Genomic DNA, 17837 nt, shown 5'->3' with positions numbered 1-17837 from the left:
ACATTCACACACATACACCACGGTCAGTTTAGCTTACCCAATTCACCTATACCACATGTCTTTGGACTTGTGGGGGAAACCGGAGCACCCAGAGCAGGGGTGTCCAAAATCGGTCCTAGAGGGCCGGTGTCTTGCATATTTTAAGTCCAACCCCAATTAAACACACCTGGATCAGTTAATCAAGCTCTTTTTAGGTATACTAGAAACTTCCAGGGTGGTGTGTTGAAGGAAGTTTAAGCTAAACTATGCAGGACACCGTTTGGACACCCCTGACCCATAACCTTCTTGCTGTGAGGCGATTGTGTTACCCACAGCAACGCTGTGATGTCATAGATGTGTAGATGTTTTGTATTTTTTTTTATAAATTTTTTTTATTTTTTATTCATTTTTATTCCGCTGTCGCCTCTGGCTTGCATGGTTCGGGATCTGTAGAGCTGCGCTTCGTTGGATTTGCTCTTCAATATTTGGACTCTCAGTAGTGATTATTAAACCACACTGAACTGAGCTCAACTGAACTGAACTTAAACACTACAAACTGAACTTCACTGTTCCTATTTACTATGACCTTTTATGTGAAGCTGCTTTGACACAATCTACATTGTATAAGCGCTATACAAATAAAGGTCAATTGAAAATTGAATTGAAAATGTATGTCACCCACAGTGCTGAGTATTTGTTTGCTTTGTTTATAGATTGTAAATTTATTTGATTTATATATTTACGTATAATATAAAACTAGTAATTCTAGTAGTTATTATTAGTAAAAGTAATATATTTTTATAACTTATAAGACCAATTAAGCCAGCTGCCAGTGTTCTGTAATTTTAACACTGATTTTGTTTTTATTGATTTTAAATGCTTCTTACACTTGGTCAATTGGTTATTTAATTGTATTTGATAAATAAAAACTAATTTTGTTTATATATTGTTAGTTCTTGGTATTATTAGCAGTTGTGGTCATAGTAGTGATCTGGTAATACTTTTATAATTTAACTAAACCTTACATTAAAAGTTCAGATATGTTTTAGTTTCTGTTTACTTAATAATATTAATAATAATTATAATTATTGCTATGACATGTCAAATGAAATGTTAAAACTGCAAAAAGCATTATGCCATTACACACACACACACACACACACACACAATGAAAATAGTTTCATTTACTTACCCTTGACTTGTTGCAAACCTGTTTGAGTTTTTACTTCTGTTAAACACTAAAGAAGATATTTTGAATGTTGGAAAACCAGTGACCTCCATAGTAGAAAAGACAAATACTATAGAAATCAAAGGGTACAGGTTTCCAACATATTTCAAAATAACTTCATTTGTTTTCAACAGAACAGAAAAAAAACCTTAAACTGGTTTGAAACAAGTGAAGAGTGAGTAAATGCTGACAAAAATGTCACTTTTAAGTGAACTATCCCTTTAAGTCTTTCTTTATTTATTATTATACCTAATAGTTCACTCAGCTCCTAACTGATCACACAGATCATTAGGATCATATAAACTAGAAATTTTAGGAGTTCAGTCAAAGCAGGGTGAATTCACCTTCAGCTACTGCGCCCCCTACTGCTGGAATCAGCTTCCAGAAATGATCAGATGTGCTCCAACATTAGGCACGTTCAAATCAAGACTGAAACACATCTGTTTAGCTGTGCCTTTATTGAATGAGCACTGTGCTATGTCAAACAGATGACACTATTATGTCTGTCTTATATTTTTCATTCTTAATAACCTGTTTTAATCACTTTTATTATTTGTTTTTATGTTCTTATACTTGTCTCTTTTATTCCTGTTTATGTGAAGCACTTTGAATTTCCACTGTGTATGAAATGGGCTACAGTATATAAATAAACTGGCATTGCCTATACCTCAAAAACTACTATTTAATTAAATTTCAATTTAATTTATACCTGAACAAATTATTACACTCTGAAAACCAATATTATACTGTTGAAGGGAGTCCGCAGGATTTCGTAAATGTGTTAAATTTCAAAAACAATTTCCATTTTAGGCCTTAAAAAGACTTAAATTCACCAAAATATTGTGTTGTAGGTCTCTAATCATTTTAAACAGGTCTTAATTTTCCTATATCCAAGTAAATCTACCCAATCATGCCGACACCCAATCACCAATCTCAAACCTTTTTTATTTATGTTTTTATTGCAAAGAGATACACAAAAGCTGTTAGACATTTTACAGCAAATTTTAAGTTAAATTCCCTAATCAGGGAAAGAAAACTAAGCATCACATGCCTTTACATGATCTCCTATTAATAAAAACAGCTATTTACAGAAGTAATCGGGCCATTAGACAAAATCCTTAGTGTTTAGCCCTGTAAAAGTCTAAAAGGGTCTTAAAATGACTTCACAAACGTGCAGAAACCCTGTGTTGTCTGTTTACGTTCTGTTTTGAGTTGAATCTCACACTGGAATCATCCTCTGTTTGTTTGAACACTTCAAGTGTCACCAGAGCAGATGAACCAGTCTGATCACATAGCATCAACATTTTCTTCTTGTCTATAAATACCAGTCATCTGGATTTTCCGGTCTCATTCGAGGAACGCCGTCGTGACAGAGAACGTCTTTCTGTCTTGGTGCTCAACAATCATGTCTTACACGGCTGGCTCGTACACGGCCAAATCCTACGCGGACAAATCCTACGCGGACAAGTCCTACGCGGACAAGTCTTATGCGTACACAGGCTACACAGATGAGAAATCCGCGAAGGAGGCCTACGATGAGCAGCTCAAGGTGGAGAAAAGAAAGAGACGGGATTCGATGTGCTGCGAAGTTGTCGCGCTCATCATCGGTTTTGTCGGATTGATAGGAGTCGCGGCCGTCACCGGTCTCCCCATGTGGAAAGTGACCGCATTTATCCAGGAGAACATAATTGTGATGGAGACCCGCTGGGAGGGTTTATGGATGAACTGCTACAGGCAAGCCAACATCCGGATGCAATGCAAAGTGTATGATTCTCTGCTGTATCTTCCCCCGGATCTCCAGGCTGCCAGAGGTCTTATGTGCTCCTCTGTTGCTTTGACCGCCATCGCTTGCATTGTGTCCACTGTCGGCATGCGTTGCACCCGTCTGGTCGATTCCCGGCCCAAAGTCAAGCACATTGTTTTGGTGAGCGGAGGCTGTTTGTTTTTGGCTGGATGCTTGACCACTATTATTCCAGTATCGTGGACTGCTCATGTGATCATTCAAGACTTCTACAACCCTTTGCTTATCGATGCACAGCGTAGAGAGCTTGGTGAGGCATTGTATGTTGGATGGGTCACTTCAGCTCTGCTGTTCATCGCTGGTGTGATTCTACTTTGTCGACATGCACCAAGAACCCAAGCTAAAGAAGATATGGCTTCAGTTCTGTATCGTGCCGGATCGGCTCCGTATAACTACTCTTATGCGCCCGGATATGGATATCAGCCCCCTTACGGATACCAGCCTGGGTATACCTATCAGCCGACATATTCTCCAGTCCCGCCAACAGTCTACAGCCAGCCGAGATACTGAGAGACTAAATAAATGATCTTCTGATACTAAAAGAACTTGGAGAATCTGGGTTGAAGAAAGCAAGACTGTTGATGAAGAATCATTGTTGATTATGTGTGACTGTATATTTGAATTATATGATTGATTTAAATGCATTTCTTTATTAAAGACTGTTCGTTATTTACATTTAAACAAAAGATGGAGTATCTGCTAGAATTAAAACAACCAGCAACATGTGGGATATTTCCACACAGCATTTAATGTTGATTCTGTGACATACTGTATAGACAACATTTGAAGTGGTTCAAAACTTAAGACAAGAAATGGATGTTGTTGTTCAATAGTTTTTGATGAACTGTTTTGATCCACTTCGAATGTTGCTCGTTCATGTTTTTGTATTGACTTTGTATATTTTAAAGCACTGGTTTGACTTTAAATGTATTAAAAAGAAGTGTCAAACGAACTGCTGGTTCCTGGTTTTCAGTCTGAAAAACATTCCTTTCCTGGAATTTACAACATCATTGTGCTTTATTTTAGGCCAGTGCTGGTCAAACCGGTTGAGGTTGTTTCTGTGTATCATCAAAAGGAAATGTTCCACAGTCTTAAAATGTCACACCCCTAATGCAAATTTACCAGAACGACAACAGCTGTGTGTTTGTGTGGCACAAAAAGAGTGTCTATCAGTGTGTTTGTGTTATCTTAGGGTGTGTTTACATGTACTAAAAACAGAGAAGCACCCTGTAAAACAAATCTTGCTGCCTTAATTTTTTTAGTTGAATCAAATTAACTGTTTTAGTCATCTCAACTTAATCAATTAAACGGACTAAAAAGTAACTTAGGGTGATTTCACATCTGTGGTTCTGTTCATTTAGTGCGGACCAAGTGCAACTAATGATACATTGTAGCATTTTTCTGCCATCTTTGGGTCCTTTTCACACCACACTGATTGCTTTGGTCCGAACCAGTTGAAAAGAACCAAAATTCAGTCATCTGACAAAATCCACAACACTCATTGGCCAGATGTTATTGAACGTATTTCCTAAACTGCTTTTCGATTGGTCAGAATTAACGTGCAGGAAAATGCCATTGGAATGCCACAAGTAAACAAACCGGCAGACACAAAATGTCGCTTTTTACTATGGAGGGATGACTGTGCTGGCTGATTGTCTCCCTGCTCATAGTATACTATATAGTTTGTATACATCACTTTAGACAAACTATACATTTCAAGAACGTAGCATTGCTGCGGCTGGAAAACTATATTTTAATGTATTGCAGACAGTGAAGGCGCATCGCAAGTCACTTCAGGAGGAGGCGTGAATTAATTTAGCTAAACTGCAACATGGTCATCTTCTGGAAGTATTACCAATGATCCATCAGGTAATGGTTTTCCCTCTCTCTCTCTCTCTCTCTCTCTCCCTCTCTCTCTCTCAGATTCAGATTCAAAGAGCTTTATTGGCATGACTGTAAAACAAATCACAATGTTGCCAAAGCAATAACAAAACACAGAACATACATATAGATAAAAGAAAAATAAGTAATAATAAACAAACACATTTATATATATCGCTATATTATAAATATCTGTTGTCACAATAAACAAGTTCATTAAAAAGATTAATAAAACTATATAATAATAAATGATAAGGACAGAGAGCTTTAATAAGGGATGAGGGGGTTCAGCCTTTTTCTCTCATATGGTGGCATGAGGACTCTCTCTCTCTCTCTCTCTCTCTCTCTCTCTCTGTTTAAAATTGTTTTCTGTCAACAAATATATTTCATCTACATCCCATAATGCACAGTGCATTGGACTACGGCAGCTGGATTAGTTCAAAAAGACACAGTACTTTTTGCGGTTGCGTCTCTTAGTTTGGATCATGTTTTCACCACAAATGAACCGCTCCAGGGTTTGTCTGACAATATCGTGTCCACCTCTTCAAGGAGGTCTCGGTGTGCTTTTTTTGGTCTGCTTGTGGTGAACACTTGAGTGCTATTGCTACATTCACACCTGCCCAAACGAACCACACCAAAAGGGAAAGCGAACTCTAGCGCAATTCAACCGAACTAAATAAGGCAGGTGTGAAAACACCCCTAACTTTTGACATTATTATTGAAAACAAGACAATTTTCTTCTCGTCTAGACAATTGGTTTATGATTTTTTTTAAATATTTGGACTAAAAACTACATTTTTACAGTGCATTTATATTTATTAAATATTTGTGCCTTAACTTTTTGTCATTAACTTTTTTACAGTGTGCTTCCTTTGCAGTTTTGAAAGGTTTTGTGCAAAGACAAAACCAAAAGGTTCATGTCAGACCAATAGTTCTAATGTTACTTTTTAAAGCACACAAACAGTTCTGTAGGCCATCACTGTCATTTTGATTGTCAAGTGTTAGGTCACACCTATAGATTAGAACATGTGATAAACCTGCGTCTCCAAAATACCACAGTGGTGTAAATAAAAACCCAAAGCAAGGTTATGGAAAAGCAGTAAATGCATTAAAACTAATATCATCTACATTTATTGCTGCAGTAGCTCTTGGCAGTTTTTAACTACATTTATGCATGGTCTGACAAAAATGTGATTGTGTATTCAAAGGTTGCTATGTTGTTCTATGCCAGGGGTGTCCAAACTCAGTCCTGGAGGGCCCGTGTCCTGCAAAGTTTAGTTCCAACCCCAATCAGACACACCTGGGCTAGCTAATCAAGCTCATATGCTGCGGTCACACTTGAGTTTGTGCGTGCGAAATTCTGTTGTATGGTGCTGTGAAAAGGGGCGGGATTAAACAAAATGATTTGACATTAAAAAAGCGAGCGATTGGTCCATGTTTTCTTTCCAGAACGGTTATGTTTTGATCTTTGCTTGGTCTCATGCAATCATGTGATGCAATTTCACAGGTCATAGTTCACCAAGCTTGAACTTTCCAACGCAAGCTTGCGTTTCGGGTCTGACGCATTCACGTGCGTATGAATGGAAGTCTATGGGGAGAAAAGTCTAGTATGACCGCAGCTTTACTAGGCTTTCTAGAAACATCCTTGCAGGTGTGTTGAAGCTAGTTGGTGCTAAAATCTGCAGGACACCAGCCCTCCAGGACCAAGTTTGGACACCACTGTTCTATGTGCTCATTGTGGTGTACTTATTTTTATTCTGTTGCTGTAAGGTTGCGATGGTGTTCTGATTGACTGAATCATCCTTGCATCCAGCATGCTAAAAATGTATACAAGTATCTAAGTCAGGGGTAGGCAAACTCGGTCCTGGAGGGCCGGTGTCCTGCACAGTTTAGCTCCAAGACTAATCAAACACACCTGAACATGCTAATCAGTGTCTTCAGGATCACTAGAAATCTATAAGCAGGTGTGTTTGATTAGTGCTGGAGCTAAACTGTGCAGGACACCGGCCCTCCAGGACCGAGTTTGTCCACCCCCTGATCTAAGTTGTACTTTACTATTGCTTTGGACTATTTGCATGTTCTCCCTGTGTTGGCGTGGGTTTCCTCCGGGTACTCTGGTTTCCCCTACAGTCCAAACACATGCGCTATTGGTGAATTGAAAAAAAAAACTAAATTCACTGTAGTGTATGAGTGTGAATGTGAGAGTGTATGGGTGTTTCCCAGTACTGGGTTGCAGCTGGAAGGGCATCTGCCGTGTAAAACATATTTTGGATAAGTTGGCTGTTCATTCCGCTGTGGTGACCTCTGATGAATAAATGGACTAAGCCGAAGGATAATGAATGCATATAATTAAAAAATTAATTAAGTTACTAATAAAGTAGTATATATGTCATTCGTAAAACTATTTATAGTCCCTTAGTAATTACAACACCCTAGAAACCACATAGTAACATTATAAAAACCTTTAGCAGCAGCCTAGCAATACCCTAGCAATCGGAACGCAACCTTCTGCATGGTAAAAGATAAGGAACTGCATAACATATATTAATATTATTAGTAGTAACCATTTTAGTAGTTACAAAGCAACACCCTAACAACCACGTATATTCTAAAAATCAATCAGAATTCCTTAACAAATTTAAACAAGTTTAACCTAATGTAAAAAAAATAATCTAATGCATGAAATCATGGACATGCATTGAAAATTCATTCATTCATTTATTTATTCATTCATTCATTTTCTTTTCGGCTTAGTCCCTTTATTGATCAGGGGTCGCCACAGCAGAATGTTTTACGCAGTGGATGCCCTTCCAGCTGCAACCCAACACTAGGAAAAATCCATACACTACGGACAAAGTCTTTGGACTTGTGGGGGAAACGGGAGCACCCAGAGGAAACCCACATGAACACGGGGAGAACGTGCACAAACTCCACAAAGAAATGCCAACTGACCCAGCCCAGGGTCAAACCAGCAACCTTTTTGCTGTGAGGCTACATCGCTACCCACTGCGCAACCATGCCGCCCTGCCTTAAATATATATTTTTCTTTTTTTATTTTGGGATATTTTTAGTGATCATTTCCTTCTTTTAGTCATTGCTTAACACTTGTCCCTTGCTCTAAAAGCTAAAGTAAAACATGTTCTTTTCCTCAAAACGGTTACATTAATCATGTTTGTTATATACACTCACTGGCCACTTTATTAGGTACACCTTACTAGTTCCAGGTTGGACCCCCTTTTGCCTTCAGAACTGCCTTAATCCTTCGTGGCATAGATTCAACAAGATACTGGAAATATTCCTCAGAGATTTTGGTCCATATTGACATGATAGCATCACGCAGTTGCTGCAGATTCATCGGCTGCCCATTCATAATGCGAATCTCCCATTCCACCACACCCCAAAGGTGCTCTATTGCTGTCATTGTCATGTTCAAGAAACCAGTCTGACATGATTTGCGCTTTATGACATGGCGCCTAAGTAGCCATCAGTAGATGGGTACACTGTGGTCATAAAGGGATGGACATGGTCAGCAACAAAACTTAAGTAGACTGTGGCGTTGACACGATGATCAATTGGTACTAGTGGGTCCAAAGTGTGCCAATAAAATATCCCCCACACCATTACACCACCAGCCTGAACTGTTTATACAAGGCAGGATGGATCCATGCTTTCATGTTGTTGATGCCAAATTCTGACCCGACCATCTGAATGTTACAGCAGATATCGAGACCATTCTCAGTAAACCTTAAAGATAATTGTGCGTGAAAATCCCAGTAGATCAGCAGTTTCTGAAATACTCAGACCAGCTCAACCGGCACCAATAACCATGCCACGTTCAAAGTCACTTAAATCACCTTTCTTCCCTATTCTTATGCTTGGTTTGAACTGCAGCAGATCATCTTGACCATGTCTACATGCCTAAATGCATTGAGTTGCTACCATGTAATTGGCTGATTAGAAATTTGATTGGTAAAATGTACCTAATAAAGTGGCCGGTGAGTGTATATTTTCATAACAGGATCCTGAAACCCCCTCTTTCAGTTCAATTCAGCTTTCAAACACTCCAGTGCCTGTGTAAGCTCTCTTGTAAATCAATGATCATTAGAGCCAATCAGTCATATCTGTTCAGCTTGAAAACATGATGGCCCATCAGCAGTTCAATAATTGCTGCGATCATTACATTTCAGTACAGACTTGTTGAACTTTGTACTGACAACCCCTGCGACTCATCATGAATACCTTATTACTGCAGTCTCCCAGCTTGACCAACTAATTCAGAAACAGCGTCTTCTCATAGAATAAGAGTCATCAATAATCATTCCGACCCGTAAAATACTGTACTCTCAGTCCTACAGCTATATCACCACAAGTGTGGCCGCCACAATATAGCTTTTAAACCCAGAAGTAAAATTTAGGCGGGGAAATCTCAAAATTAGCCAGCTCTTCCCTATAGTTAAAGCTAACAGATGCTATCGTTGTTTTAATTTATATTTTGTTTCTTGCCTTTTGCTTTGAGGAGCTATGAAGAAAGCTGCATTTTCAGTTGCTCCTCCAGCGTCTTACTATATTTCAACAAATTTTGGTCTATTTTGTTTTCACTACCAAGTTTGTTTATCTGTAACAAACCCAGTAAAGCTGCTAATCTGACGTCGCCTCATCAGTGGTCTGTACTTTCTGCCATGCATGCATCTTCTTGGCCCTCAGATTTGCTCAGACAAACAAATAGAGCTCCTAGCCAGAAATGCAGCTCTAAAATCTGAACTTTTATCCTCTCTACAGAATTATATTGCAGAGTTTGCTCTGAGTTGCAAAATGTACGGGGTGTGAATATCTGTCAACTAGTAAAAGCGAGCTGCAAGCTGCAAAGGTAAAGGAGTTTTCTAATATTATTAGTCACAGTATATGTGAAGTATTGTAATGTGTATTTATATAGCGCACTAATTGTGTATCAAGCGCTTCACGATCATGAGGCTGTAACACAGGAGTCATGGGACCCGAACAGATTTCTTGCAGCGCGGGAATACATTTCAGAATAAAACGCAGTAGCGGTCGGTAACTCTGGTGTAAGTTGAGCGGGAGCAGGCTGTCTAACAATATACAGTAGCATTCCTGAGAGAGAGCGCTAGCATCGACCGTGGTGCTGTGTGTGTGTTTTGGTAGTACCCAATTTTAACGTGAGATTTTGAAAACAAGATCTAAATTTAGTGGGAACGGTCAGGTCAGGTAGATAATGGGGCTGAATGTACAGCAGGGAGTGGTCAGGTGCGGAATAAAACCTGGCGGGAGCGAGACTAAAAATTCAGTCCCGTGCAGATCTCTACTCCACACCATTACCAGTGTGCAGAATGCACTTGAATGATGCGACAGCAGCGCCAGTGCGCTCACCACACACCAGCTATAGGTGGAGTGAAGAGACAGTGACAGAGCCAATTCAGTGGATGGGGATGATTGGGAGGCCATGATGGGTAAGTGCTGATTGAGGGATTTTGACCAGGACACTGGGTTATACCCCTACTCTTTACGAGAAGTGCCATGGGATTGTGCACATATGAAAGACGGTGCTCGCTGACAGTAGTGTCCCCTTCACTTTACTGGGGCATTAGGACTCATTAGGCGCCCCTTGCTGGCCTCACTAACATCACTTCCACTATCGCGCCTAAAGCGAGCGAGCCAGGGCGAGCCAAGGCCAGTCGCGTTTCCACTATCACTTCAGGGGCATAATCGGACCAAAGCGGGGCTTCCTTGGGGCCAGCGTCCGGCCTTTTTCGGCCCGCCAAATACCTTGGGCCAAGGAGGGCCAACTGGGGCTTCGGGGCGGGGTTACGTACAAAGGCGGAGTTTTCCTTCAGGTAAAGAGGAGACAAGATGCTTTCTTCCCTTACATTTGTTTTGCTATCGCGCTTGATCAACTCACTAAGAAGAAGAAAAAATAAATGCCGCCGAACTCGAATGTCCTTATCCAGGGATCGCTGTCTGGCCTTACACCAACAGACCACAAACAGTAAAAAAGCAATCGCTTCCAGCTCTCGTAGTGATGCCAGGTTGTGTTTGTGGTTATAATTTGAGTTTTTTGTTCCCGCTGAAGTGGGCGGGTTGTGTGATGGGTTGTGTGACGTTTGATTCGGGGGACGTTCTGGGGGCGGTGTTTGCGTGACGCGCTGCGAGCAACTAGCCCGACAGTGGAAACGCGACATGATTTCGGCCTCATTTCTCAACCTCCTGGGCTATTGGCCCGGCCTGGCCCGATTAAAGCCCTGGCTCGCACTGGCCCGATAGTGGAAATGCGGCTAGTGAGTAACCGGTCTTGGGCTGCAGAGTGATATGGCTGTAGTATAGACCAACATGATGGAAAAATACAATTAAGTCTTCAGCAATCTGCTCTAACAATGTCACCACGATTAAAGAGAGAGCATTTTCTTTCTGCTGAGGTGAAGTGGTTGGAAGATAAATGTGAGGATCTTGAAACTAGAACGCGCCTATATATTTTCTAAATATTAATTCGTGGGAGTACTGGAAGGTGCCACTTCAGTAGTTTCCAAGATTCACAAGAATGCTTTAATTAATGCTCAACATAAACAAACTTGGAAATTTCCAGAAACCTTTGTCCAGGGTTTCATGACCCTTTAAAGTAAAAATCAACTTGACTGACTGCTTCACTTCCACTTTAAAGGTAAAACATCAACATTAAGGCATCATCTGACTTCCCAACTACTTTTAAAACATGCAATTTAATGAAGCACAACATCAACAGTGTTAAACATTGACAGCAGCAGTCAAGAACTGTTGTGTGTTTGCATGTATCTGGCTGATCAGTAACTCCTGTATTTCCTCACTTCTATACTAAAGAGCAGAGCCTGTTGAGCAAACATCAACACAGCTTGCATACTCCTCCTCCTCCCTGAGCAACACAAAACCACACCAACACTAACAGAGGGATTCGATTTCATAGCAACCATCCACAGCGTTCCCTCCTCCCCTGAGGAAGAGGGCGGAGGCTGACCAGGTGAACATTCATCAGCAGGATGCAAACACTCCACATCTAAACCTGCGACACACACACACCTTTGCAGTCATGGCGAGCGGTGCGCTGGAGATTGTGGGAATGTGCGTGACCATAATCGGCCTCATCGGGGTCTCGGCCAGCACTGGAATGCCTATGTGGCGCGTGACTGCATTCATCGGGGAAAACATCATCGTGATGGAGACCCGCTATGAGGGATTGTGGATGAACTGCTACCGGCAGGCCAACATTCGGATGCAGTGTAAAGTGTACGACTCCCTGTTGGCGCTCACTCCGGATCTTCAGGCCGCTCGAGGACTCATGTGTACCTCCGTGGCTTTGACTGGAGTGGGTTTACTGATCGCCATTGTTGGAATGAAATGCACTGCATGCATTCAGGACAACGATCGTGCCAAGCGAATGGTTCTGATTATCAGTGGATGCATGATCCTTGCTGGATGCTTCTGCTGCCTGATTCCTGTCTCCTGGACTGGGAATGCCATTATTCGGGACTTCTATAATCCACTGCTCATAGACGCCCAGCGTAGGGAACTCGGAGAGGCTTTGTATATTGGTTGGGTGTCATCCGCGTTCTTGTTTGCCGGAGGATGCATCTTTATATGCTGCAGTGGTTCTCTAGACAAGGGTCCGGATCCGAAGTATATGTACTCTAGGAATGCACCTGCACCATATGTGGCCTACCAGCCTCAACCTGTGGCCTACCACCCGCAGCCGCGGTCAGTTTACAGCCACCCGTCCGACCCACCATCATTCATTGAGCAATCATACCAACCATCCAGACAGCAGTCCTTCATACAGCCTTCCAGACAGCAGTCCTTCATTCAGCCTTCCAGACAGCAGTCCTTCATTCAGCCCTCCCGTCATCCATCCGCCCGCAGCGCTGTGGCTTATCTCTGAAATCCAGCAGGACTGTGTATTTGCATTTGTGGTTGTGTGCATGCATGTCTGCGTGTGTTTTAGAGAAATGAATGGGACTTAAAGAAGAAAACTTAAAGAAAAAAGCTATTAAAAGTAATTTGGAAGATAGTTGTACATTTCATTTTTGAGACTATTTTTGAAAAACTAACATTACATTTCTGTTTCTGCTTTTTGAAGCCCACGTGAGACTGAAAGATGAGAGAAAATGGAGATAAACAATATATGGACCAGAAAATGGAACATTTAAATGGTTTTATGCGTAACAACGTGAGAGCTATTTCATTTTTTTCTTGTTTCAATGTTCTGGACACAATTAAAATACATTTCTACTTTTAACAAACAAGAGACGCAAGTTTTTTAAGAACTTTTAGAAACACTTGTAACATTTCAAATGGATTTAGATGTAACAAAGTTAGTCCTGCATTGCATTTGTCCTTTTTTTATTCTTTGGAATGTTTCTGGTCATTTTTAAATGTTGTTTCTACTTTGTTTATAAATAGAAGCAAGTTGAGAACTATGACTGAAGATAAATTGTTTTAAATATTTTTAATTGTCATTTTAAAGTACAGATCACTCAGGATGTCGTGAAGTGTTACTTGAGGTATTTTTTACTGAAAACTGCACTCTAAATAATGCTGGGTTACTGTAAACCAGGGGTGTCAAAACTCAGTCCTGGAGGGCCAGCGTCCTGCATATTTTAGTTCCAACCACTTCCAACTCACGCCTGCGTAATAGTCTCTAGTAGTCTTGATCACCTTGATTCTTTGCATCAGCTGTGTTTAGGGTTGGAGCAAAACTGTGCAGAGCTGCGGCCCTCCAGGAATCGAGTTTGAGACCTTTGTTGTAAACCAACTTTGGGTCAAATATGGACAAACCCTAAATATTATGATAAAAAGTATCATTTAAATTTAATTGAATATGAAGCCAAGGTTGGGTTTGTCCATTTTGACCAAAATGTTGGGTTAGTTTTAGATGCCCAAAGTGTCTTAAACTACAAACTAAAGTTGTTTCATATTCACTCTCTCATGTGTTTTGTAAATATTGAAGCACAAATTGATACAATGATTTAATTCATTAAATGAATTGAAATAACCTTTAAGATATTTGCCATTTTTTCATATATTTCTGAATTTACATGTAATTTTAAACAGCACTCTAAAAATCCAGAGTTGTCTCAATCCAAAGTTGGGTTAAATATTGAGATAATCCCACCACTGGGTTTAATTTTTGTATAATTAGTTTTTTAATGCAACAGTTAAGTTTGTCCATATTGTTTGTGTAGCGTATTTACTTTTAAAATTATATGATCAGTTAAGGTGCTTTCACACCTGCCTTATTTAGTTCGATTGAATCGCACTAGAGTTCGTTTTCCCTCTTGGTGCGGTTCGTTTGGGCAGGTCTGAATGTAGCAATCGCGCTCGAGTGTGCACCAAAAGCAGACCAAAAAAGCGTACCGAGACCTCCTTGAAGAGATGGTCTTTCAAATAGATGATGATGCTTTCAAATAGAACCCTGGAGCAGTTTGTTTGTGGTGAGAACATGATCTGAACTAAAACAGACGCAACCACAAAAAAATACTGCACTTTTTTTGGACTAATCCAGCTGCCGTAGGTCTGATGCATTGTGCATTTATGAAATGTGAAAGTAAAATGTTTGTTGACGGTGCTTTATCAACAATTTTAAACAGAGAGAGAGAGAGAGGGTGAAACATTACCTGATAAATCGTTGGTAATAATTCCAGAAGATCCTCCTCCTGAAGTGGCTTGTGATGCGCCTTTGCTGTTTGCAATGCATTAAAGCATTGTTTTCCAGCCGCACCTGTGCTTCTTTCTCAAAATGTATTTAGTTTGTCTAAAGTGATGTATACAAACTATATAGTATACTATGACCAGGGATACAGTTTGTCAGCGCAGTAGTCACTCCATAGTAAAAAGCGACATTTTGTGTCTGCCGGTTTGTTTACTTGCGGGAGTTCCATTGGCATTTTCCTGCACCTTAATTCTGACCATTTGAAAAGCAGTTTAGGAAATGCGTTCAATAACATCTGGGCCAATCAGTGATGTGGATTTTGTCAGATGACTGCATTTTGGTTCTTTTCAACTAGTTCTGACCAAAGCAATGTTTTTAATTCATTGTAACTTATTAAACTAAGTTAATCATGTTGTAGCTTAATTTTATAAGTTACACACGCTGTTTTAAGTCAGTTTAACATAATACAAGTTGAATGCACTCATAAGGTTAATTTGTTTCAGCTTAAAATTTCAGGCAACCAGTATTTTTTACTGTGTAGTAATAGTCCTTAGAAGAAATTTGTTCATCTATAATCCTTCACGAGGTGTATTTTCTCAAAGTCACGGGGTCTGAGTAACAGGCAGCTGCTGAATTTGGTGATTTACTTCAAGTCAGTGCATTCAAAAACTTTACACCCCGCGGCTTCAGATAAACAAACACCGCTGTGAAATATAAGACGACTTTTGTCTAGAGTGTCTCTAGACACACCCAGAGCAACTGAGTGTAACATAAACTCACTGTGAACAGAACCAGGAAACACATCAGAATTATCTACCATTCAGTTGGGAAAATGCTGGAGAAATACACACCCATGGTAGTAAAAACAATACAAGCGCTTTAAAGTTTTACCTGCAAGTGCAAAATCAGTTTACTTTGGTGTAAAGCAATCAATTGACCAGCCTATCTTTTTTTTTCAAAACATGCCTGTTGTTTTAGTTATTTACTAATTGTTGTGCCTGGTTGGTCTCATGACATTGATCGTAAGAGACACAAAAAATCAATGATGTATTCTGATATCCCGATGCGTAACAGCACAACTCTTAATGAGGAAACCAAGCGTTAGAGAAAGGAGAGGCGCCTCCGCAAGAGGGCGCGCAGGACCAACAAACCAACTGAAGGAACTCTAACTGACCTCGCTGCTCAGTTTAAACACATAACTCTTAGTGCATGAATGTGTAGGCACACTATGTATGAAGGCTGATAATAAAACTGCCAAATAATTGACTTATACTCGGATGATTATATATCTGTCTTTCCGAGGGATTTTCCCACTGTTTAAATGATATATGCTCTTTGAATGTGGAATTTAATTAAGATGTGCACCTGTGTTTATGTATGATCTATGCTCTGTTTCTGAACATTGTTTATGAGACTGTCTCCCAACACGGTCCCAGAGTCGATCGTTATCTATGCATGATGAGTATAAAAGCTGAAATGTACAAAGGAGCTTTGCGCTTTCTGACTTCTCTTTACTGAAGTCGGTTGCCCTTTATCCTCAACGGAGGATAAAGTAAAGGATTTTGTTTCTGTTATTTGTCTTTTGTTTATTCTACTTTTTCACTGGATTTTATTTTATTAATGAAAGTATATTTTATTACTTATCTTCACTGGAGTGGACATTGACTTCATTTTCCAGAACCCATCAAGTTACCCTGTGTGGTAAAGTAGGAATCTAATTTATTCTTTTTGCAAAAACATTATAAAGACGATCCTTTAACTAAACTCTAGCTAAGAAATATAGCGAAGGGAGGAGGATCCTGGTTTGTCGTTGTTTAATTAGGGTAATTAAATAAAGGCGATCCAGCACATAATATAGTATTTATTACAATTGAATAGGCTTTGTTGTTATATTTTCACTTTCAATGACATTTTAGTTTAGTGTTTAATCATTATATTATGGCATTTTTTGTTTCTATTGAGCTTAAATATTTCATTTTTATTTCAGTTTTATCATTTTAGTACTTAAATTTATTCTGGATTTTCTTCAAGACTTAAAAAAAAACTTTAAGAAGACCTGCTTTCGGTATCATCTTTCATAAAGTTGGAAATCCCAGAATGCATTGTGACTAGCTCACAAAAGTAAACAACAAAAAATGAAAAACAAAAAATGGCCACCAGACACCAATAAAAGACCAAACAGTTTTGTTTCCCTACTGAAAAATCCACCTTAAACCAGCCTACGCTGGTTGGCTGGTTTTAGCTGGTCGACCAGCCTGGTTTTAGAGGGGTTTTGGCTATTTCCAGGCTGGTCTTAGCTGGTCAGGCTGGGAGATGACCAGCCAAAACCAGCTATGCCCAGCTTAAACCAGGCTGGTCAGGCTGGTTTTAGCTGGATTTAGCTGGTTATTTTCCAGCCTGACCAGCTAAGACCAGACTGGAAATAGCTGGAAACCAGCCTGGAAATGGCCAAAACCCCTCTAAAACCAGGCTGGTCAACCAGCTAAAACCAGCTAACCAGCCTAGGCTGGTTTAAGCTGGATTTTTCAGCAGGGAATTGTGATTTAAAATAATCTTAAAACAAAAATAAAAGGTTTTAACTTAACAAATAAACCTACTATGTATTGATTAATTGACCTACTAGTATGCTAACACTTGTGTAGTTAAGTAAGTTACTGCCAAAGTAAGTATATTCTCCTATATCGCTTACTTATGAGGTTACATTTAAGGTAGGATCACATGCTTTCTTATAAGTGAACTGCCCAAGTAAGCACTTTAAATCAAGACAGCTCGCTAGGCTACAGAACAGCCCTTAATATACAATGTGGCGCAGTTTAGCCTGCTAATGCAAACAATGTTGGTTTTTACCAGAGAAAGTGGCCTAGACTAGATTATGTGTGGCTCTAAAGCTGTACTATAACATGTACTTTGGATAAAATGTTAAGCCAAACATGACATAATAACGTTAAAACAGATAATGCTCCAAACTCCTTCCTTGTTTTCTACAAAAAAAATTGATACGTTAAATAAAGATGTAATTAAAACGTTTTTGTTGTTAAACCATGGTAACCATAAATTTACCATAGTTCATGTACATATCATTTGTTTAAAAAAAATTGGCTAAATAAATACAGATGTTATCCGCCAAAATACTACGCAAACGTCACTTAAACAAAATAGTTAGTGGCGGCCATTTTGTAAATCATAAACATGACATCGTTTGATAAGGGGTATTGCATTTCTTACCGTATTTATTTAATATCAGATCCGTAAACACACAA

The 17837-nt window shown here is 39.6% G+C and overlaps 3 protein-coding genes across 5 annotated transcripts in view; all 3 read left to right on the top strand.

Annotated features, from left to right (window-relative positions):
* Positions 1–2545: 2545 nt before the first annotated feature.
* Positions 2546–3960, top strand: cldn8.2 (claudin 8.2). Its single transcript, XM_056473960.1, has one exon. The coding sequence runs from the start codon at positions 2613–2615 to the stop codon at positions 3516–3518; it is 906 nt and encodes a 301-aa protein (XP_056329935.1). The 5' UTR covers positions 2546–2612; the 3' UTR covers positions 3519–3960.
* Positions 3961–11933: 7973 nt separating this feature from the next.
* On the top strand, positions 11934–14003 carry cldn8.1 (claudin 8.1). Its single transcript, XM_056473963.1, has one exon. The coding sequence runs from the start codon at positions 11962–11964 to the stop codon at positions 12805–12807; it is 846 nt and encodes a 281-aa protein (XP_056329938.1). The 5' UTR covers positions 11934–11961; the 3' UTR covers positions 12808–14003.
* A 2084-nt stretch (positions 14004–16087) lies between these two features.
* LOC130241952 (claudin-8-like) overlaps positions 16088–17837 on the top strand; it is a 12668-nt gene continuing 10918 nt past the window's right edge. Inside the window, exon 1 of one of the 3 annotated variants that reach the window (XM_056473956.1) lies at positions 16088–16278. The gene's annotated coding sequence lies outside the window, so the exon portion shown is untranslated. Of the gene's footprint in view, positions 16284–17132 lie in introns of those variants that run through there. The other 2 variants (XM_056473957.1, XM_056473958.1) reach the window with 2 other exon arrangements.

This window comes from Danio aesculapii, chromosome 15, assembly GCF_903798145.1.
Source record: "Danio aesculapii chromosome 15, fDanAes4.1, whole genome shotgun sequence".
Lineage (NCBI taxonomy): Eukaryota > Metazoa > Chordata > Actinopteri > Cypriniformes > Danionidae > Danio > Danio aesculapii.
Note: the sequence above shows the minus strand (reverse complement) of the source record. Positions and strands in the feature narration are given on the sequence as shown.

Excerpts from the sequence above, each read along its gene's own strand:
- cldn8.1 (XM_056473963.1), top strand. The coding sequence starts at position 11,962 with ATGGCGAGCGGTGCGCTGGAGATTGTGGGAATGTGCGTGACCATAATC.
- cldn8.2 (XM_056473960.1), top strand. The coding sequence starts at position 2,613 with ATGTCTTACACGGCTGGCTCGTACACGGCCAAATCCTACGCGGACAAA.